This window comes from Culex quinquefasciatus, chromosome 2 (genome assembly GCF_015732765.1).
Source record: "Culex quinquefasciatus strain JHB chromosome 2, VPISU_Cqui_1.0_pri_paternal, whole genome shotgun sequence".
Classification (NCBI taxonomy): domain Eukaryota; kingdom Metazoa; phylum Arthropoda; class Insecta; order Diptera; family Culicidae; genus Culex; species Culex quinquefasciatus.
In genome coordinates this window covers 218,247,796-218,265,511 of record NC_051862.1, presented here as the reverse complement: position 1 = coordinate 218,265,511, position 17,716 = coordinate 218,247,796, and the positions used below count along the sequence as shown (strand labels likewise).

At 37.0% G+C, this 17,716-nt stretch overlaps 2 protein-coding genes across 2 annotated transcripts in view; one reads left to right on the top strand and one right to left on the bottom strand.

Moving 5' to 3' along the window:
* LOC6032157 (rhomboid-related protein 2) overlaps nucleotides 1–9,788 on the bottom strand; it is a 46,487-nt gene extending 36,699 nt beyond the window's left edge. Inside the window, exon 1 of the mRNA XM_038255991.1 lies at nucleotides 9,578–9,788. The gene's annotated coding sequence lies outside the window, so the exon portion shown is untranslated. The remainder of the gene's footprint in view (nucleotides 1–9,577) is intronic.
* On the top strand, nucleotides 3,728–7,714 carry LOC119766503. Its single transcript, XM_038251090.1, has 4 exons — nucleotides 3,728–4,114; nucleotides 4,241–4,962; nucleotides 7,369–7,478; nucleotides 7,557–7,714. The coding sequence occupies exons 2-4, from the start codon at nucleotides 4,271–4,273 to the stop codon at nucleotides 7,712–7,714; spliced, it is 960 nt and encodes a 319-aa protein (XP_038107018.1). The 5' UTR covers nucleotides 3,728–4,114; nucleotides 4,241–4,270.
* Nucleotides 9,789–17,716: the final 7,928 nt, after the last annotated feature.

The following is a 17,716-nucleotide window of genomic DNA, read 5'->3' as shown; positions in this document are numbered from 1 at the left end:
AATCAAAAGATTTTCTTTATTAAAAATTTCCAATGAAATTATTAATTTAGAGAATGTAAATTTTGTTGGCACAAAAAAAATCAAACAACATATTTATATAACCATATTTGAAAATTGTGTTTGACAAGTATTAGTTCAATTCCTTAAGTTGAAAAAATGATAGCTTTCAAACATGCTAAACATTAAAACGAATGTATGCTAAAAGTTCGAAAGACATAAGGTTGAACATTATCAGTAATCATTGGATAAAATTAATTTGTAAGAGTTTAAGAAAGCAGAAAAAATCAATTACTAAAAACTGCTATTTTTCAAGCAATAGAAAAACTCTCAAAAATTGTTTGGAAGATATGCTATTTAAATAAAAGAACTGCTCATTATCACAAGAATGGATAAACTCACAGAAAAATCTAAGTTTTTTTACATACGTATTTTAGAAGTCAGACTTTTTCTACAGTTGTTTAAAAACATGAATTCTAAATTAAATTTCCAAAACAACCTATGAGTCATGGGTTTCTTATTCAGATAGGACCTTTTGAAAATTTAATCTAGAATTCTTTGATTGAACATTGAAAAAATATTATTGTCATTAATTTTAAATTTTATTATTTTTCACATTCTCCAGTCAACCTTTTGTCTTTCGACCTTTTGTCACACATTCTACAAAAAAAAACCATTGATTTTCTTCAGTTTTGAATACTAGGCTGAATTTAAGGTTCGAAATTTATTACAAATCTCAGTTTAAATTTTCTGTTCAACTAAGTAAGTTGGAAACTGAGATTTCAAGTAAATTTCATGAAAACAGGCAAACAATTATGTTTATATGATGTTTTTTATGAATCTGAGTTTTTTTACTTGAAGAACTTTACCAATTATTAATTATTCAACAAGTCAGACAAAAAAATGTAATAAAAAAAATAAGTGGCTTTTTAACATATTTCTAAAGTTTATATGTTCCTGTTTGATTTTTTCATCAGCAAAAATTATCATTCTCAAACATGATTACTGTAAAACGGGGTAATTTTTCCGCAAATATAAAGAGTACAAAATAAATACCATTCCGTGTATGAAATCATACTGACCGTGTAAGAGAAGTGTTTAAAGTACTTCAAGAAAAAGTTTTCATAAAATTTGGAGAAGTTTTAAAGTTAGTTAACTTTATTTATTCAAATGTTGTTGAATAGCATAATTTTAATATTCTCAAAATGTCATAATTTTCTGAATGAACATGATTTCGAATAGTAAAATGGAATGCATTTTTGGATTTTTCGTCAATTTTCCAGGTAAAATGCTATGCCATAAACATTTAATTCGTGTTTCGAATTCAATTAAAATGCAATATGAATCGAAAATTTTATAATCAAAACTAGTTTTGACGAATTTTGGACAAAACTCTGACTTTTTAACGAATTTTACATAAAATTTGGATTAAATTTATTGAAAAGCTTAAAAACTTAGTTAACTAAATAAAAACAATGATTTTTTTTCAAAAAAACCTACATCAGAAACCTCAATGATGGTATATTTGACGTAAAATAAAATTTTAACACTTAATTCTGATATTAGCAAGAAAAACTATGACTGTCAAACTCGCCTCGGAATTCAGAATTAGAATTATTATCGCCACTATTTTTTCTAAACACTATTGAAAAATCTTTTTTTTCAAATATAGTGAGGGGTACTTGTGTGGCCTACCCCAATAATAATAAGCTTCATACAAACCTTACCAGTTGGAAAATATTCCAAAAATAAATAGAAATCCTATCAATGTCACTCCGGTTTACGGTATTTCATTTTATTAATTGATGTAGGAAGTATATTTTTAGAATAAACTTATTTTTTTTCATTTTTAGTATTTAATGTTTGGATATAAAAAAAAAATTGTAGTAACACGAATTGTTGTTGAATAACAATAATTGTTTTTGATTAGGAATGCAAATCATCTCGGCGCTGCCCTACCACAATGAATTGGTAGCGGTGGGCTGCGTTTAGGTGTTTCCGCCGTAGGTTAGGACATTTACGATAGGTATGATCGGGGAATAAGTACAAAAATAAAATCACTTGGAATTCGACCGCACACAGGACTACATCTCTTCAAAACCCATCCGAACATTTGGTGCCGAAACCCGGGACCATCGCTGTCGCCGGATAAATCTCCCACGTCGTCGAGTCATCGCCAGCACGAAGCCGCTTATAAGTTAAGTATATTAGTTAAGTGAGTGAAGTGAAGATGACTCCAAAGAAGAGATATGTGCGGAGCAATTCCGTCAAGTTAAAAGAATTGAAGAGGCGGATGGCCACGATCCTAGGTTCAGCGGAACAAATCAAAGTATTCGAGGCCAATTACACGGCCGACCAAGCAAATCAACTAGCAATTAGAATCGAAATGCTTGATGAGCTTTGGAAGCAGTACTCGGAGGTACAAGAAGAAATAGAGCTTCTAGAGGACCTTTCGGGTGAAGAAATTTCTGAAGAACGATTAGTATTTCAAAACAAATACGTTGAATTAAAAGCACTACTTGTTAGTAAGTTACCGAATCTATCGGTAAATACGGAGCCCACTCGCGTGGCTTCAAATTCGGCGAGCATCGTGTCGCAATCGGTACGTCTGCCCGAGATCCAAATTCCCAAGTTCGACGGGAATCCGGAATTGTGGATCGAATTTCGTGACACATTTAAATCACTCATTCATGCAAACCCAAATCTAACAGCTATCCAAAAGTTGCACTATTTAAAAGATGCACTAATTGGTGAGGCTCATTCGTCCGTAGCCAATCTTGAGATGTCGACGGAAGGTTATAATATCGGGTGGAAATTAGTTGAAAAACGACACAACGATACTAACTTTTTGATCAAAAGACACATTTCTGCTTTATTTGCGATAGCACCAATTAAAAAAGAGTCTTCTGCTCTGTTGATGGACCTCGCTGATCAATTCGATCGTCACGTCAGCATACTTAATAAGCTAGAAAAAACTGAAGAACATTGGAACTCTGTACTAGTTGAAGCTTTGAGCAGACGTTTAGATACTACTACATTGAAAGAGTGGGAAAAAGATTGCAAAGAAGGCGAACGTCCTGATTTCGACGCTTTAGTCACATTTATTCGCAAACAAGCGCGTACCTTACAGTCAGTAAAAATGTCTCACACACCGACAGCTACACAAGAGACCAAGATCGTAGTAAAATCAAGGTCCACAAACAACTTTATGATCGCTGAGGCAGCGCACAAATGTCCGATGTGCAAAGCAGCTCATTATTTGTATGAGTGCGATCAGTTTAACAAACTTTCACCAAGACATTGCTTTAATATCGCCAAAAGTACAAACTGTGTATCAACTGTTTACGTGGACATCACCTCGCCAAGAACTGCAACTCCTCTAACTGCAAATCTTGTGGACAAAGGCACCACACCCTATTGCATCTACCGCCAGCTGTCGATGGTAATAGTTACAACAGCAATCAGCGAACTACATTTACAGCGTTTGGGCAACAGGTAGAAAATCCACAAGTACAAACACAAATGTATTGTCCTCCTCATTTGATGGGGAGTGTCGGGGCTCGACACCCCAATACTATTGATTCTTTTGTCCCTGGGACAATAGAAACCCCTTTGCACATGTAGCTCAGTCCAACCAAACCCCAAGCCACACAAACTACTCGGCTTATTCGGCAATTCTCAGCGAAGGAAACCTGCACAGAACCACTACAACGAACAGCACAAGATTAGATCAGCTAACCGTGCAGCAGAAGACTCATCGGGAGTTCTGGACACGTCGCGGGCAAAGACAGAGGTTTTCCTCGCAACCGCAATCGTGCGGGTAGAAGATCGTGACGGGACGAATCACTTCGCGCGCGTGGTGTTAGATAGTTGTTCTCAGTGCAATTTTATATCGGAAGCGGTCGCCACCAAGTTACGATTACGGCGGACCAAGACAAATACGGAAGTCGCGGGAATCGGTCCGGGTAAAGTGCGTGTTACGGAATCGGTCACTGTGAAGCTTCGCTCGCGGACTCGCGCTTTCGAAACGTCGGTCGTTTGCCTCATTATTGCCAAAATTCCGGCAATTTTACCGAGCCAGAATATCGATATTCGCGACTGGCAGGTTCCGCGTGACGTAAAATTGGCTGATCCGAAATTTAACATTAGTGCGGGTGTGGACATTTTACTCGGGGCCGAACTCTTCTTCTCGTTATTGCTTAGCCAGCAATGTAAAATAAATGTTGGATATCCACTCTTACAGGAAACTGTGTTTGGACATATCGTGTCAGGGATGTACGCGGGGCGTGGAGCAAACCCATCGCTGTGCATAATCAGCAGTGCCAGCGGGCTGGATGCCATCCTAGAGCGATTCTGGCAAGTGGACGACTTTGACCGCGGTCGAGCGCTGTCGCTAGACGATAGGTGGTGTGAGGATCACTTTAATCGCACGGTTTCGCGTCGGGATGACGGGCGTTACGTGGTACGGTTACCAATCCGCGAAGATCGAAGACCTTTTCTCGGTGACTCGTATAATCTAGCCCAGCGTCGGTTCCTGGCTAACGAGCGCAGATTTGGATACGACCAGCAGCTTCGCGACGACTACCTGCGATTTATGGACGAATATGCTGAACTCGGACACTTGGAACCGGGCTTACGCACAGGTAAAGAAGAATTTTATTTGCCTCATCACGCCATTCGGCGACCGGATAGTACAACTACTAAAACTCGCGTCGTTTTTGATGCATCCGTTAAAGGTTGCAATCAACTATCATTGAATGAAATACTGCACTCGGGCCCGACAGTTCAGCCTACACTATTGTCGACTGTTTTGAATTTTAGATTGCCAAAATATGTTTTTATTGCCGACATTGAAAAAATGTTCAGGCAAATTTGGATTCATCCAGAAGATCGAAAATTGCTAAAAATTGTTTGGCGTACAAATATGCAATCACCTTTGGAAACTTATCAGTTAAAAACGGTCACGTATGGAACTGCCTGCGCTCCTTTCCAGGCTGCTAGAGTTCTAAATAAGTTAGCTGATGATGAAGGGCATCGCTATCCCTTAGGGGCTCACATTTTGAAAAATCACACATACGTGGACGACACTCTAGCAGGAAGAGACAGTCTGAAAGAAGCAATCGAAGCAACTGTGCAACTTCGGCAACTGTTACAGTCTGGCGGATTTAATTTGAGAAAATGGTGTTCAAACGATCGCCGAGTTCTGCAACAAATACCAACAGACCTAGTGGAGATGCCCCACGAGATCGAAATCGATCGCTCCAATACAATTAAAACGCTTGGATTGTTTTGGAATCCACACGAAGATAGCTTCGGATTTAAAATTCCCAAGTTGTCTGCGTTGGACAAAATCACCAAACGCATCGTTGCCTCAGAGATGGCCCAGCTATTTGACCCTTGCGGTCTAATTGGGTCAGTAGTCGTGTGGGCAAAAATGTTTGTTCAAGGGTTGTGGTATGAAAAGTTCGCATGGGATCAGGAACTTCCCGAAGGGCTTGCCAAATCTTGGCACACATTCAGAGATCAGTTGCCATATCTTTTGGAATTCCGAGTACCACGGAGAGTGGTGGTATCGAGAAAGTTTATGTTGCATTGTTTTTGCGATGCTTCCGAAAGAGGCTACGGATGCTCTGTCTATGTGGTGTCAAAGGACCAACATAAGTCGTATAGCAATTTACTCAGCACAAAGTCTCGAGTCGCACCATTACGAGAACACGACATTACCCGCCTTGAGCTGTGTGCGTTTTTGTTAGGTTGCCAGTTAATAGATACGATATTAACCACCACAGAGTTTGTAGCTCCAGTTGTGTTCTGGACCGATTCGTCGGTGGTATTACAATGGATACAAACACCACCAGCAATCTGGAAGGTATTTGTGTCAAATAGGATTGCGGAAATACAAAGACTCATGAAAGGACACACTTTACGACACGTCCCTACACATCTAAATCCTGCTGATAGACTGTCAAGGGAATTCTTCCAATCGAAATATTAAACGACAAATTACACGTACACGGACCGGATTTTATTTGTGAATCAATCGAATCCTGGCCCGCAACCAAGTTTGACAAATCAGTATTGAGCGTTGTCGAATCGGAACGCAGACCAATAGTTGCTCTTTTTACGGCGCTAGTTCAAAACGAGCCCGAAGAAATCTTTACAAAATTCTCTGAATTGGCAAAACTATTAAAAGTGACAGTTTACTGTTTAAGATTTTGCACCATTCTTCGAGAACGGTCTAAGGGACAAAGTCTGGGAAAAATACAACCGAGAGAAATTGATAACGCTCTCAAGACTTTAATTCGCTTAGCGCAATCTTATTCTTTTCCACACGAATTGAAGTTGCTGGAAAAATGTAAGGCAGAAGACTGTACGCAAACCGAACTCAACTTTAAATCGCTAATAAAGGGTTTGGATCTATTCCTAGATGAATTTGGATTAATTAGAATTAAGGGTAGATTAGAAAAACTGTCTGCTCCATTTGACACACGGTGTCCGATTTTGTTGCATGATGATCACCCCTTGACTAAATTAATCGCTCGCTCTATTCATCTCCAAACCTTGCATGGTGGGCCAACTTTAATGCTAGCTACTTTGCGCCAGAGATTTTGGCCTTTACACGGAAGAAAGCTGGTGCGAAATATTGCGTACCGATGTGTGCAATGTTTTCGATGTAACCCTAGAAAAAGGGTGCAAATTATGGCCCCATTACCTACAGTAAGAATTACACCAGCTCGCGTCTTCGCGAACTGTGGATTAGATTATTGCGGTCCCTTTTTAGTTCGGCCCTTGATCGGAAGAGGCGCTGCATTAAAAATGTATGTTGCATGTTTCATTTGCATGGTATCAAAGGCGATTCATTTGGAGTTGGTACCAGATTTATCATCACAGGCCTGCATAAATGCAATCAAGAGATTGATTGCGCGCAGAGGACGTTTGCTCACACTGCACTGTGATAATGCAACCACATTTAAAGGAGCAGATCGTGAACTTAAAGAACTTCGAAATCAATATATTGCTCAGTTTCAAACTGAGATGTGGAACAATTTCTGTTTGGCTCAAGGAATTACATTCCATCACATTCCTCCACGCTCTCCTCATTTTGGAGGATTATGGGAGGCTGGTGTAAAATCCTTTAAGCACCATTTTAAGCGAATTTTAGGAAATAAGTCGTTGCGCCTCGACGAAGTTACCACATGTGTGACTCAAATAGAGGGTATTTTAAATTCTCGGCCATTAACGCCGCTTACAAATGATGCTGATGATTTAAGCGCATTGACTCCTGGACACCTGATTATTGGAGAACCGCTATTCTCCCTCCCAGAACCAAACGTGTCAGAGTTGAGTATTAACCGATTGAATCGATTCCAGGAAATGCGTACCGTCCAAGATTTTTGGAAACGATGGACTCGGGATTACGTTCATCATTTGCATCAACGTCCAAAATGGCACCAAGGCACTCGAAACCCTCAGGTCGGCGAGTTAGTTTTGTTGAAACAAGAGAACCTTCCGCCGTTGCAATGGAACATCGGACGAATAACCGCCACACATCCGGGCAGAGACGGCAGGTGCAGGGTGGTCGACGTCCGCACCACAAGGAACTTACCGGCGTGCCGCAGCAGAAGTATGCCTGCTGCCAATCGAAACCGAGAGCAGCAAATTAGAAAACCCAGCCCAGCACCAGATGCAGCTCCCGACAAGCCAGCCCGAACTGTAAAATTGTCAGAAGCTCGGTTCAAGGAGACTGATGAAGCAGAAAGTGAGTAAAGGAGTTGACCCAGTCAACTAGGGGCAGGATGTTTGTAGTAACACGAATTGTTGTTGAATAACAATAATTGTTTTTGATTAGGAATGCAAATCATCTCGGCGCTGCCCTACCACAATGAATTGGTAGCGGTGGGCTGCGTTTAGGTGTTTCCGCCGTAGGTTAGGACATTTACGATAGGTATGATCGGGGAATAAGTACAAAAATAAAATCACTTGGAATTCGACCGCACACAGGACTACATCTCTTCAAAACCCATCCGAACACTGCTCATTATCACAAGAATGGATAAACTCACAGAAAAATCTAAGTTTTTTTACATACGTATTTTAGAAGTCAGACTTTTTCTACAGTTGTTTAAAAACATGAATTCTAAATTAAATTTCCAAAACAACCTATGAGTCATGGGTTTCTTATTCAGATAGGACCTTTTGAAAATTTAATCTAGAATTCTTTGATTGAACATTGAAAAAATATTATTGTCATTAATTTTAAATTTTATTATTTTTCACATTCTCCAGTCAACCTTTTGTCTTTCGACCTTTTGTCACACATTCTACAAAAAAAAACCATTGATTTTCTTCAGTTTTGAATACTAGGCTGAATTTAAGGTTCGAAATTTATTACAAATCTCAGTTTAAATTTTCTGTTCAACTAAGTAAGTTGGAAACTGAGATTTCAAGTAAATTTCATGAAAACAGGCAAACAATTATGTTTATATGATGTTTTTATGAATCTGAGTTTTTACTTGAAGAACTTTACCAATTATTAATTATTCAACAAGTCAGACAAAAAATGTAATAAAAAAATAAGTGGCTTTTTAACATATTTCTAAAGTTTATATGTTCCTGTTTGATTTTTTCATCAGCAAAAATTATCATTCTCAAACATGATTACTGTAAAACGGGGTAATTTTTCCGCAAATATAAAGAGTACAAAATAAATACCATTCCGTGTATGAAATCATACTGACCGTGTAAGAGAAGTGTTTAAAGTACTTCAAGAAAAAGTTTTCATAAAATTTGGAGAAGTTTTAAAGTTAGTTAACTTTATTTATTCAAATGTTGTTGAATAGCATAATTTTAATATTCTCAAAATGTCATAATTTTCTGAATGAACATGATTTCGAATAGTAAAATGGAATGCATTTTTGGATTTTTTCGTCAATTTTCCAGGTAAAATGCTATGCCATAAACATTTAATTCGTGTTTCGAATTCAATTAAAATGCAATATGAATCGAAAATTTTATAATCAAAACTAGTTTTGACGAATTTTGGACAAAACTCTGACTTTTTAACGAATTTTACATAAAATTTGGATTAAATTTATTGAAAAGCTTAAAAACTTAGTTAACTAAATAAAAACAATGATTTTTTTTCAAAAAAACCTACATCAGAAACCTCAATGATGGTATATTTGACGTAAAATAAAATTTTAACACTTAATTCTGATATTAGCAAGAAAAACTATGACTGTCAAACTCGCCTCGGAATTCAGAATTAGAATTATTATCGCCACTATTTTTTCTAAACACTATTGAAAAATCTTTTTTTTCAAATATAGTGAGGGGTACTTGTGTGGCCTACCCCAATAATAATAAGCTTCATACAAACCTTACCAGTTGGAAAATATTCCAAAAATAAATAGAAATCCTATCAATGTCACTCCGGTTTACGGTATTTCATTTTATTAATTGATGTAGGAAGTATATTTTTAGAATAAACTTATTTTTTTTCATTTTTAGTATTTAATGTTTGGATATAAAAAAATACATCGATCAAGATTCTGACGTTCTATGAAAAACACAGTATTACCCTTTTCTTTCTACAAATAGATCACAGCATCCGATCCCGGGTGGCAAACTAACTCCTCTAAGTGTTCTCTCTCACAGGAAACCGCAGCGTTCCGCAATATCCGTCGGCGTACTAAAAGCACTCGTAATTAGTCCTCTCGTTTGAAGTCATCACAAACAATTTTCACTCAAACTAAAAAAAAATATGAAACCCGTCACGCGACACCCTTCTCGGCCAAACATCGCGCACAAACTGGCGCTCAATTCTAGCGGGGTTCTTCATGCTGCCTATCTTGCAGGCGTTGCTGCTCCTCTCCCACACCGGTGCATGCGTACCTCGTCAAACCGCTCGTCCCTTGTCCGTCAGTCTACTATCACGAGACGAGATGAGAGTGAGAGTAAAAAAAAGGTTGAATGAATTTTTACTACGCGAGCCGGTTCCTGCTGCTGCGGTGTGTGAGGGTGGTGAGGGTGTCAACGATGACGTTTACGGGAGACGACGTTGCCATGGTTATGATGGAGCGCGTCGCGTTGCTTGCTGTGTCAACCAAACTCTAGTTTTTTAGTTGTGTCATTCCGAGATCATAATCTCGCATTTGCCCTTTTGGATAGGGGTTTTAAATTTAAATATTTTTGCGTGCGACGCGCCGGATGGTGCGATATGGGAAAGGGACCGGATTGTACACAGAAAAAAATATGTGAATTTACTCGTCACGGAAAAAATGAATCACATGTAAACTCAGTTGATGTAAACTTGAGATTCGACGCAAACGGTTGAATCACACGTAAAATCATGTTTTTACGTATAATTTGTTGTAAATTTACATCAAATTGCATTTAAATTTAAATGTTTAATGACGTGCAAAAGTGTTACATCATAAATGATGTAACATTCGGAAATATTTTTTTGTGTGTAGTGCTTACATCAATATCTATGTACTTTTGGTTTGTTCACTTGATGCAACTCTGTCGCGGACCGGGACGAGTCGTAATTCGCAATTGGTATCGTGCACTGGGGTCGAGAGTCTGGGACTGGGACACACCCCTGCCTGGCTCTGATGACAAATATCAGGAAATTGTTCTGGCTGATGGTCAGATGTACTAGAAGGGTTGGAAGTTATGCTTGAATTCTAAGTATATTCCAGAGTACAGCTAAGTTTGATTATTTTTTATGAACAGTAATTAAAATAATCGTAAACAGATAAAACATACATTATTTCTTTTTGAAATTCCATCTTGGAACGACTTACTTTTTATGTCACTCTCAAACAACTATATCTTATAAAATTAGAATCTAAAACTAATACTTTTCAATACAAGGGATAAAAAAGACACACTGGGTGCTGAAATTTGAAATTTTTAATAATACTTTTCAATATTGTTTTGATTTGAACGATGAATTGACGGTAACCCTCATTGGATAACCGTGTTAATTTCGAAACTTGTTGCATAAACATATAAGATGAAAGAAAAATACAGGAAAATATTTTTGAATGGTTTCAATTGATAAGAGTTCAATAACATGTAAATACTATTAATTTATTGTAAGATTGATACCGATGACAGAGTATTTAAAAAAATATGTGTAAAGGCATACCCTCTCTATTTTTATTTTTCAATGAAATAGTCAGTTAGGTTTTAAATTGATAAGGTCAATTTTAGAGAAGCTCTTCAGGTTTCGAAAAAATAGATGTATTTTTTTTTCATTAGATGAAACCTTTCCGTCCATTCCTGATATGTTGAACATTTTATTTCTCAATACAAATCTCTCTAAAAATGAGGGCTTTCCATAGAAAAGTGTCAAAAAATGTTCTACTAATCTGTATCTAACAAAAACTAATCTGATTAATTTTGTTGCCTTGGGCAAGGGCAACGTTTTATGCAATGATAAAAAATGTGTTGAAAAAAAGTGGATGGATTCTGAAATTTTTTTAAATGTTTTTTTGTCAATTTTTTGTTATTAAATTAACATTTGATTAATTTTATTCTATTAAATTTTACTTTTTTTTGTTCAAGTTAGTTTTTTTTAATTGAACAAATGTTTTTTAAATACGATTTAAAAATTTTCATTGTTATTTTTAGAGTGAAAGCTTAATGTATATTTTCAATCGATTTTGTGTGAAATTTCCATAAAGTTAACCCTTTGAAATAGCAATTTAAAGATGAACATGAACATTTAATGAATATGTATATTGCTGACAGTGAGCTAGCAATAAAATGTCATTGCAACTCCAACATTTACAAATCAAAAATCGTACAGCTTCTTGTTCTCGAGCAGGACTGCCATGTAAAGTAAAAAAATGGTACACGGAGAAAAAATCACGAATCATTTGAGATTTATTACTAAAAGTTTAGTTCCTGGAACACGTATTTTTTTAATTTTTGAAATGTTTTGAAGGACTAAAAAAAGCATTTTGCGCTAAATTTTAGGATGGTGCAAATTTTGGTACAGGAGATATTTGATTTGGGAAAAAAATATTTCAGGAAAAAGATCTTAAAAATTATCAAATAATATTTCTTAAATAATTTTCAGATGCTAAATAAGTGATTTTAACCCTTTAAAAAGTTTTTCTGGAATGTAAATATTTGAAATTATGAAATTTTGAAAATCATGCCAAAAGTTTCCAAGACATTGCGAGTTGAAAAACGAGATTTTTCAAAGAATATGATTGAAAAATTTCACTTAGGTATGCTAGGTACTAATTACCTGCTGATATTTTTTGCTTCGAAATTAAAAATTCTTGAATTTTTAAAGGTCCTATCAATATATCAAACACAATAGCTAATAGAACCTTAAAAAAATTATAAAACTGTTTTTTGGCTACACCGTCAAATTGGTCAATCTCGTTTATAAATTTTCACTGAAATTGAAGTTCTTCATAATTTTCCTGTTTTTCTGGCACCAAAAATTCTTTAATTTTTAAAGGTCCTATCAATATATCAAACACAATAGCTAATAGAACCTTAAAAAAATTATAAAACTGTTTTTTGGCTACACCGTCAAATTGGTCAATCTCTTTTATAAATTTTCACTGAAATTGAAGTTCTTCATAATTTTCTTGTTTTTCTGGCAACACTGCCAAGCATTTTTTATCGCCCAGTTTTTTGAACTTATCGCTCACCCTTCCCATCTGCAGCCGAGAACAGAGGCAATGAACTTGATGTAAACCAGGGATGGTATTTACTCGTTTCCTCGCCGATGGCGAGGGCTTTTAGATATCGTCCCTCGCTCAAATCATCAAATTTTTGGCGTTCTCCCAAAACTGCATCAAGAGAGCGAAGTGAAAACGACGCCGATGAAATAGCGAGCAACGAACAAACCGATGCGTAAGACGGAAAAAAATCTCTCACACAGCCAGCCTCCTCGCTCAAAAAGCAAGAGAAAGAGCAATCGTGAAATTCTCTCGCCCGTAAGCCCTGTAGAAATGAGTTCATTTGTGTGCGTGAGCTCCAGTGTATGTATAAAGCAATTTCGTGTGCGTGCCTCTCCGGTTGGAACGATAGTTCCATCGGAACCAGCGAGAGGGTATTTCTCGTCGATGTGATGGGCTTTCGATATTCGCGATAGCAAGCCGACCATCACTCGGCTGCGAAAGAGAAGAGAATTTTTAAGAGACGAAGAACGCACCGAAATATGCATCAATGATAGTGCGATGGTGATGGTTTACCTACCCTGATGTAAACTTATTTTATTACCCCCACCACCCGGTCCAGAACCAGGCCAGGCCTGTCCATAATGTCATGCACCCCGTTTTTCCTAATTTTTGCGCAGGGGAAGCTGGAGTTGATTGAGATGCGTTTCGCAATACAAGTTGAATTTGATGGCCTACTGAGTCGAATTCACCCTACACTTTCCGCCTGACGTTCTGTCGACAAACGATTGAATTCCAGCAGACACTGATATTCGCTCCAGGGCAAACTCCTCCCACTCCAGGAACTTTTGCAACCCTCAGTCGAAAAAAACTTTCCACCCCTTCCCAGCAGGCGTGGAGTTTCTTCCTTATCGATACGCAGCGAGTTGTTCGATAACAATTGAAGCGCAAACACAATCGCCTGCTCAGTTTTCTCTGGCTGTTTGCTGTCAAACCACCCTTTTGGTGTAGCTGCGATTGTTAGAGTTCTCAGAAATCAAGGGGACAATGCTCCCATCGCAGCTGGTCACCCGAGTCGGGGGTGATGAGTGCAGATTTACGAGGCAAGCTGCCAGCGCCAGCTATTTCGGAGCATATGAATAGCATAAATGGCATCTACATGAGACTTTTATGGTTCCGAAGAGAGGAGGACCACGCCAAGTTGTTGTTGTTCACTGAAAAATCTGAAAAATGTTCTAAAACGTGTGCAGTGCTGCCGCTGCCGGAGGGAAGGTCGCCAGACATTTCGCCCTGTAATTGAGTTAGATAAATTAGAACTTGGCGCGCAGTTGGCAGACCACGTGTTCGAGCCGGAGGCTGGAACGCAACGGTAGTCGGTGGCATGGATCGCCGGTAAATTTTGAGCTAACGACCGCTCAATTGCCACTTGCCGTTTCACAAAATCTGAACAGGAGGGGGCAGATTTCCGATTTTGGAGTGCATCTCTGAAAGGAACAAGTTCCCCTCTTCAATAGTCTGACATGCTGCGGGATGCAACACTGGAATGAGTGGAATTAAAATACTCTTCTCTGGCAAGGGGGAAAAATTTGCTTTTTGGCCTTTCGATTTCATTATCATCACTTCGAGGATTATTTGTTTATAAACATCGTTACGAGAGAGACCTTGCACTGCATGGCTTCGTTTAAAGAGGGGAGAAATTTGTAAAAGTTCTGGGAGTTCTTAAATAACGATAAACACGTTTCTAATTTGGACTCCGGGGAGCGAAGAGGTGTGAAACGGTGAGGTCATCGTTAAGGAAGAATGTTTATCTGGATTAAACATGCTGTTTGAGTTTTTAAAAATTAAACAAATCAAATGAACGACGATTTTTCACTAGCACATGCTATCCTTAATGAGATGGGGGAAATTCTCATTTGTTTGAAAGTTCCAATTCACTGAATCTCACTTTGTATACAACATTTTTGCAAAACATTCCTACTCCTAACAACCTACTTGCTTACGTCTCATCAAGATATTTAATTTTCGATTGAAAAAGCACATTGTAATTTCCTAATATTTATAAGCTATTTTTTAATCCTCTGCAGCTCAACCCCGCTTCTAGGCGGGCTTCGATTATAAAATTTGTCAAAAATACATTTCTCAACCAATTTTTGATCTCAAAAAAGCATTAGAAAGCAGAACTTTCAAAAATTGTTGTAAACTTTAAAGTTGAAAGTTTGGCTAGTTTTATGTAACTTAGCCAATGTTTTTTTTAAATGTATTTTTTCCATGGGCAACTTTGGCTATGTTTTCCACAAAAATATTCTATATTTTTTGTAAAAATAAGCATGCAGTAATTTTTGTAGCGTCCCAGACAATGCCTTTATGCATTTTCTACAATTTGAACAAAAATGGTATTTTTTTTTTTTTTAAATGGTTGTAAAACACATAAACAAATAAGGGAAAAGTTAATAAAAGAAGGTGGTAGAATAAGCGAAATACAATAAGAAACAAACTTAAACTAAACAATATAAATACAAATAAAAATATTGAAAATAAAACACGAAAAACATAAAAAAAGAAAGGATTTTTTTTTTCGTTGAATAAAATATCCTCCTGAACACTGGGGAAATAAGAAATTTCAAAAAAATAATAATCTTAAAGCAGAATAACCTCAATATGTTTGAAGTTTATGTCCCACAACTCTGACCAAAGTTATTAAAAATATTTAAATTGAAATTACAAGCCATGCAAAGTGGGCGAAATGGAACCCAAAATCGGACTTAATTGAACGCGTCTGGTTCCCTGGAATGAAAAATAGTGTTTCTTATGTTAAAAATCCGGGAAATCGATTGGTGATGGTTTCATCCACCGCAAGAAACGGCAAAGGGTCCATTTTGCCCCAATACCCAATTTTTTGCATTTTTTTCTAGAAAATCGGTCTGTATTTAGAGCGGAGGTTTTATGCGGCCATCCAAAATGCACTTAACTTATGTGAAAATGTCCCAGAAATCCAGTAAAAATAACCACTTGCACCGCAAAAATCATCTAGGGTCCATTTAACCCTAATTCCGTTATAAAAGCATTTTTGGCCGTTTGCAAATGTTAGGTCAGATTTAAAAAATCTGAAAATATTTTTATCGTAAAGATCATACAATTTTACATAAGAATGATGATTTGCCCTTGATTGTTTGACACATTTAGGGGAAATCTACCCATTTTAATCCTAATAAGCGGTCGTGTTTGAATGATGCTGGATAATCTAGAGTCTCCCTTGAATTTTACTAAAACCAAGTACACCAACGAGTAGAGCAAGTTTTTGTGAACATTTCTGTTTATTTTCACTTTCACTAAAAGTTGTTCTATTTCTTTACCAAGCATTTAACAAAAAAATCCCAAGGGTATTCTAATCGAGGCGAATGCATTGGGCCACGCCCATTTTTCTAATATCGGCTTAGTTCTTTTTCTTCCAACACTCTGTCGAGTGTTGCCATTTGCGCTGACAGTTCAAACGAACACTCACGAAAAGTGGCATTTATAGGGAAAGTTTCCTGGCATCGCTGGCTGTGCTGCTGGTGGTGTTGACGGCCAGCCTTTGTTCTTTTTTGCCTTCATCTCTCGCTCGGTTTTCTTCAGCCTTCGAGTGGAATGCAAAGTGAAAATTGAAACGTCAAACGACTTGGCGCGTTTGTTTTTTTGATGGCGCTTGCTAATTTATTACATTTTTCGGGATTATTCTTCAAGTGAGTGCCTTACTAATGATCAAAAGAACATGTTGCCGGTAGTTGGAAGCAATTTCATATCTTAAGCGCCGTGAAAAAGTAAGCGAAAGTGAAAAGTTAATTTTGGCGATATTCATTAAGCGTTTGAGGATTCTCGTGTGTGTCACTGTGTGTGCCAACAAAATGATGAGAAGTGGTCTCGCAAAATACAAATTATGATCAAAAGTGCATTAAATGTGATCTTTTTGACCAGTAAGTGGCATACATTTGCGTGCTTACTCGAGGCGGTGCTGTTGCTGGTAAGTTTATAGTCCAAATAGTATTTTTGGAGCTTTAATCGAGCATCAAACTCTCCATATGACGAAGATAGGTGTTTGATTGGAAAGGGTAGATTTCCCCTATATTGATAAAAATAAAAATTGTGTAAAAGGCAGTTTATTCTGCGTTTGGGAAAATTGGCCCAAAACTGATTCTTCAATCTGTTTTATTTAGATTAATTTCAAATCATCATTTTTATGTAAAATTGTCCCCCTCCCCTTCAAAATTGGTCCGAAAAATCAAGAGGCAAAAAAATATTTTTTTCAAAAAACTTCTAAATTTCAAAGGAAATAGAAGTCTAAACAACTGAAAACAATTAGAAATGCATTTTCCTGCATTCTAAATCATATTTAACATGCCTGGGATCGATCAAAAATATTTTCAATTTTTGTGAAAGTCCAATGTACAGCACCGCAAAAAGATTTTTTTCGTCGAAAAAAAAATCTATTCAATACTTGCATATTTTTAACCCTTATGATTGCAAAACAACTGGGCAGGTGTGAAATACAATTTAAAATACTTTTTTCATTCAAATATGAGACCATGGCTTGTTATTTAAATTTTTATATTTTTTTATTTTACTTTTTCTCACAAATTAAAAGTATGGTTTGTAATTTAATGTTTTATGTTTCGTTCAATGTATTTTTATATATTTTTGTAAAAATCATACAATTTATTATCGAAAAAAAAGAATGAGTCTATACGTGCGGCCTGTACTGTTAAAAGCCCAGATGAATTTTAAAAGCTTGCTGCAACATTGAACAAGCTTTCAAGTGAGAGTTAAGCGTTTCTCGTTTGAGGAAAGCTTCTTGAAGCGTTTTGTTGTAATTAATTAAAGCTCGCGTTCTGTTGAAACACGAACAGAGTTTGCATACTTTCAGGAGTTAAATTTTTTTAGTTCGATAATTAGTTTTATTTATAGTCTGCGGCTAAAGTTTGTGCGTGGCCGAATGGTTAAGCTGTCCGCTTTGTAAGCGGATGATTTTGGGTTCGATTCCCATCTGCTCCAACCTTCCATCGGATAAGGAAGTAAAATGTCGGTCCCGGCCT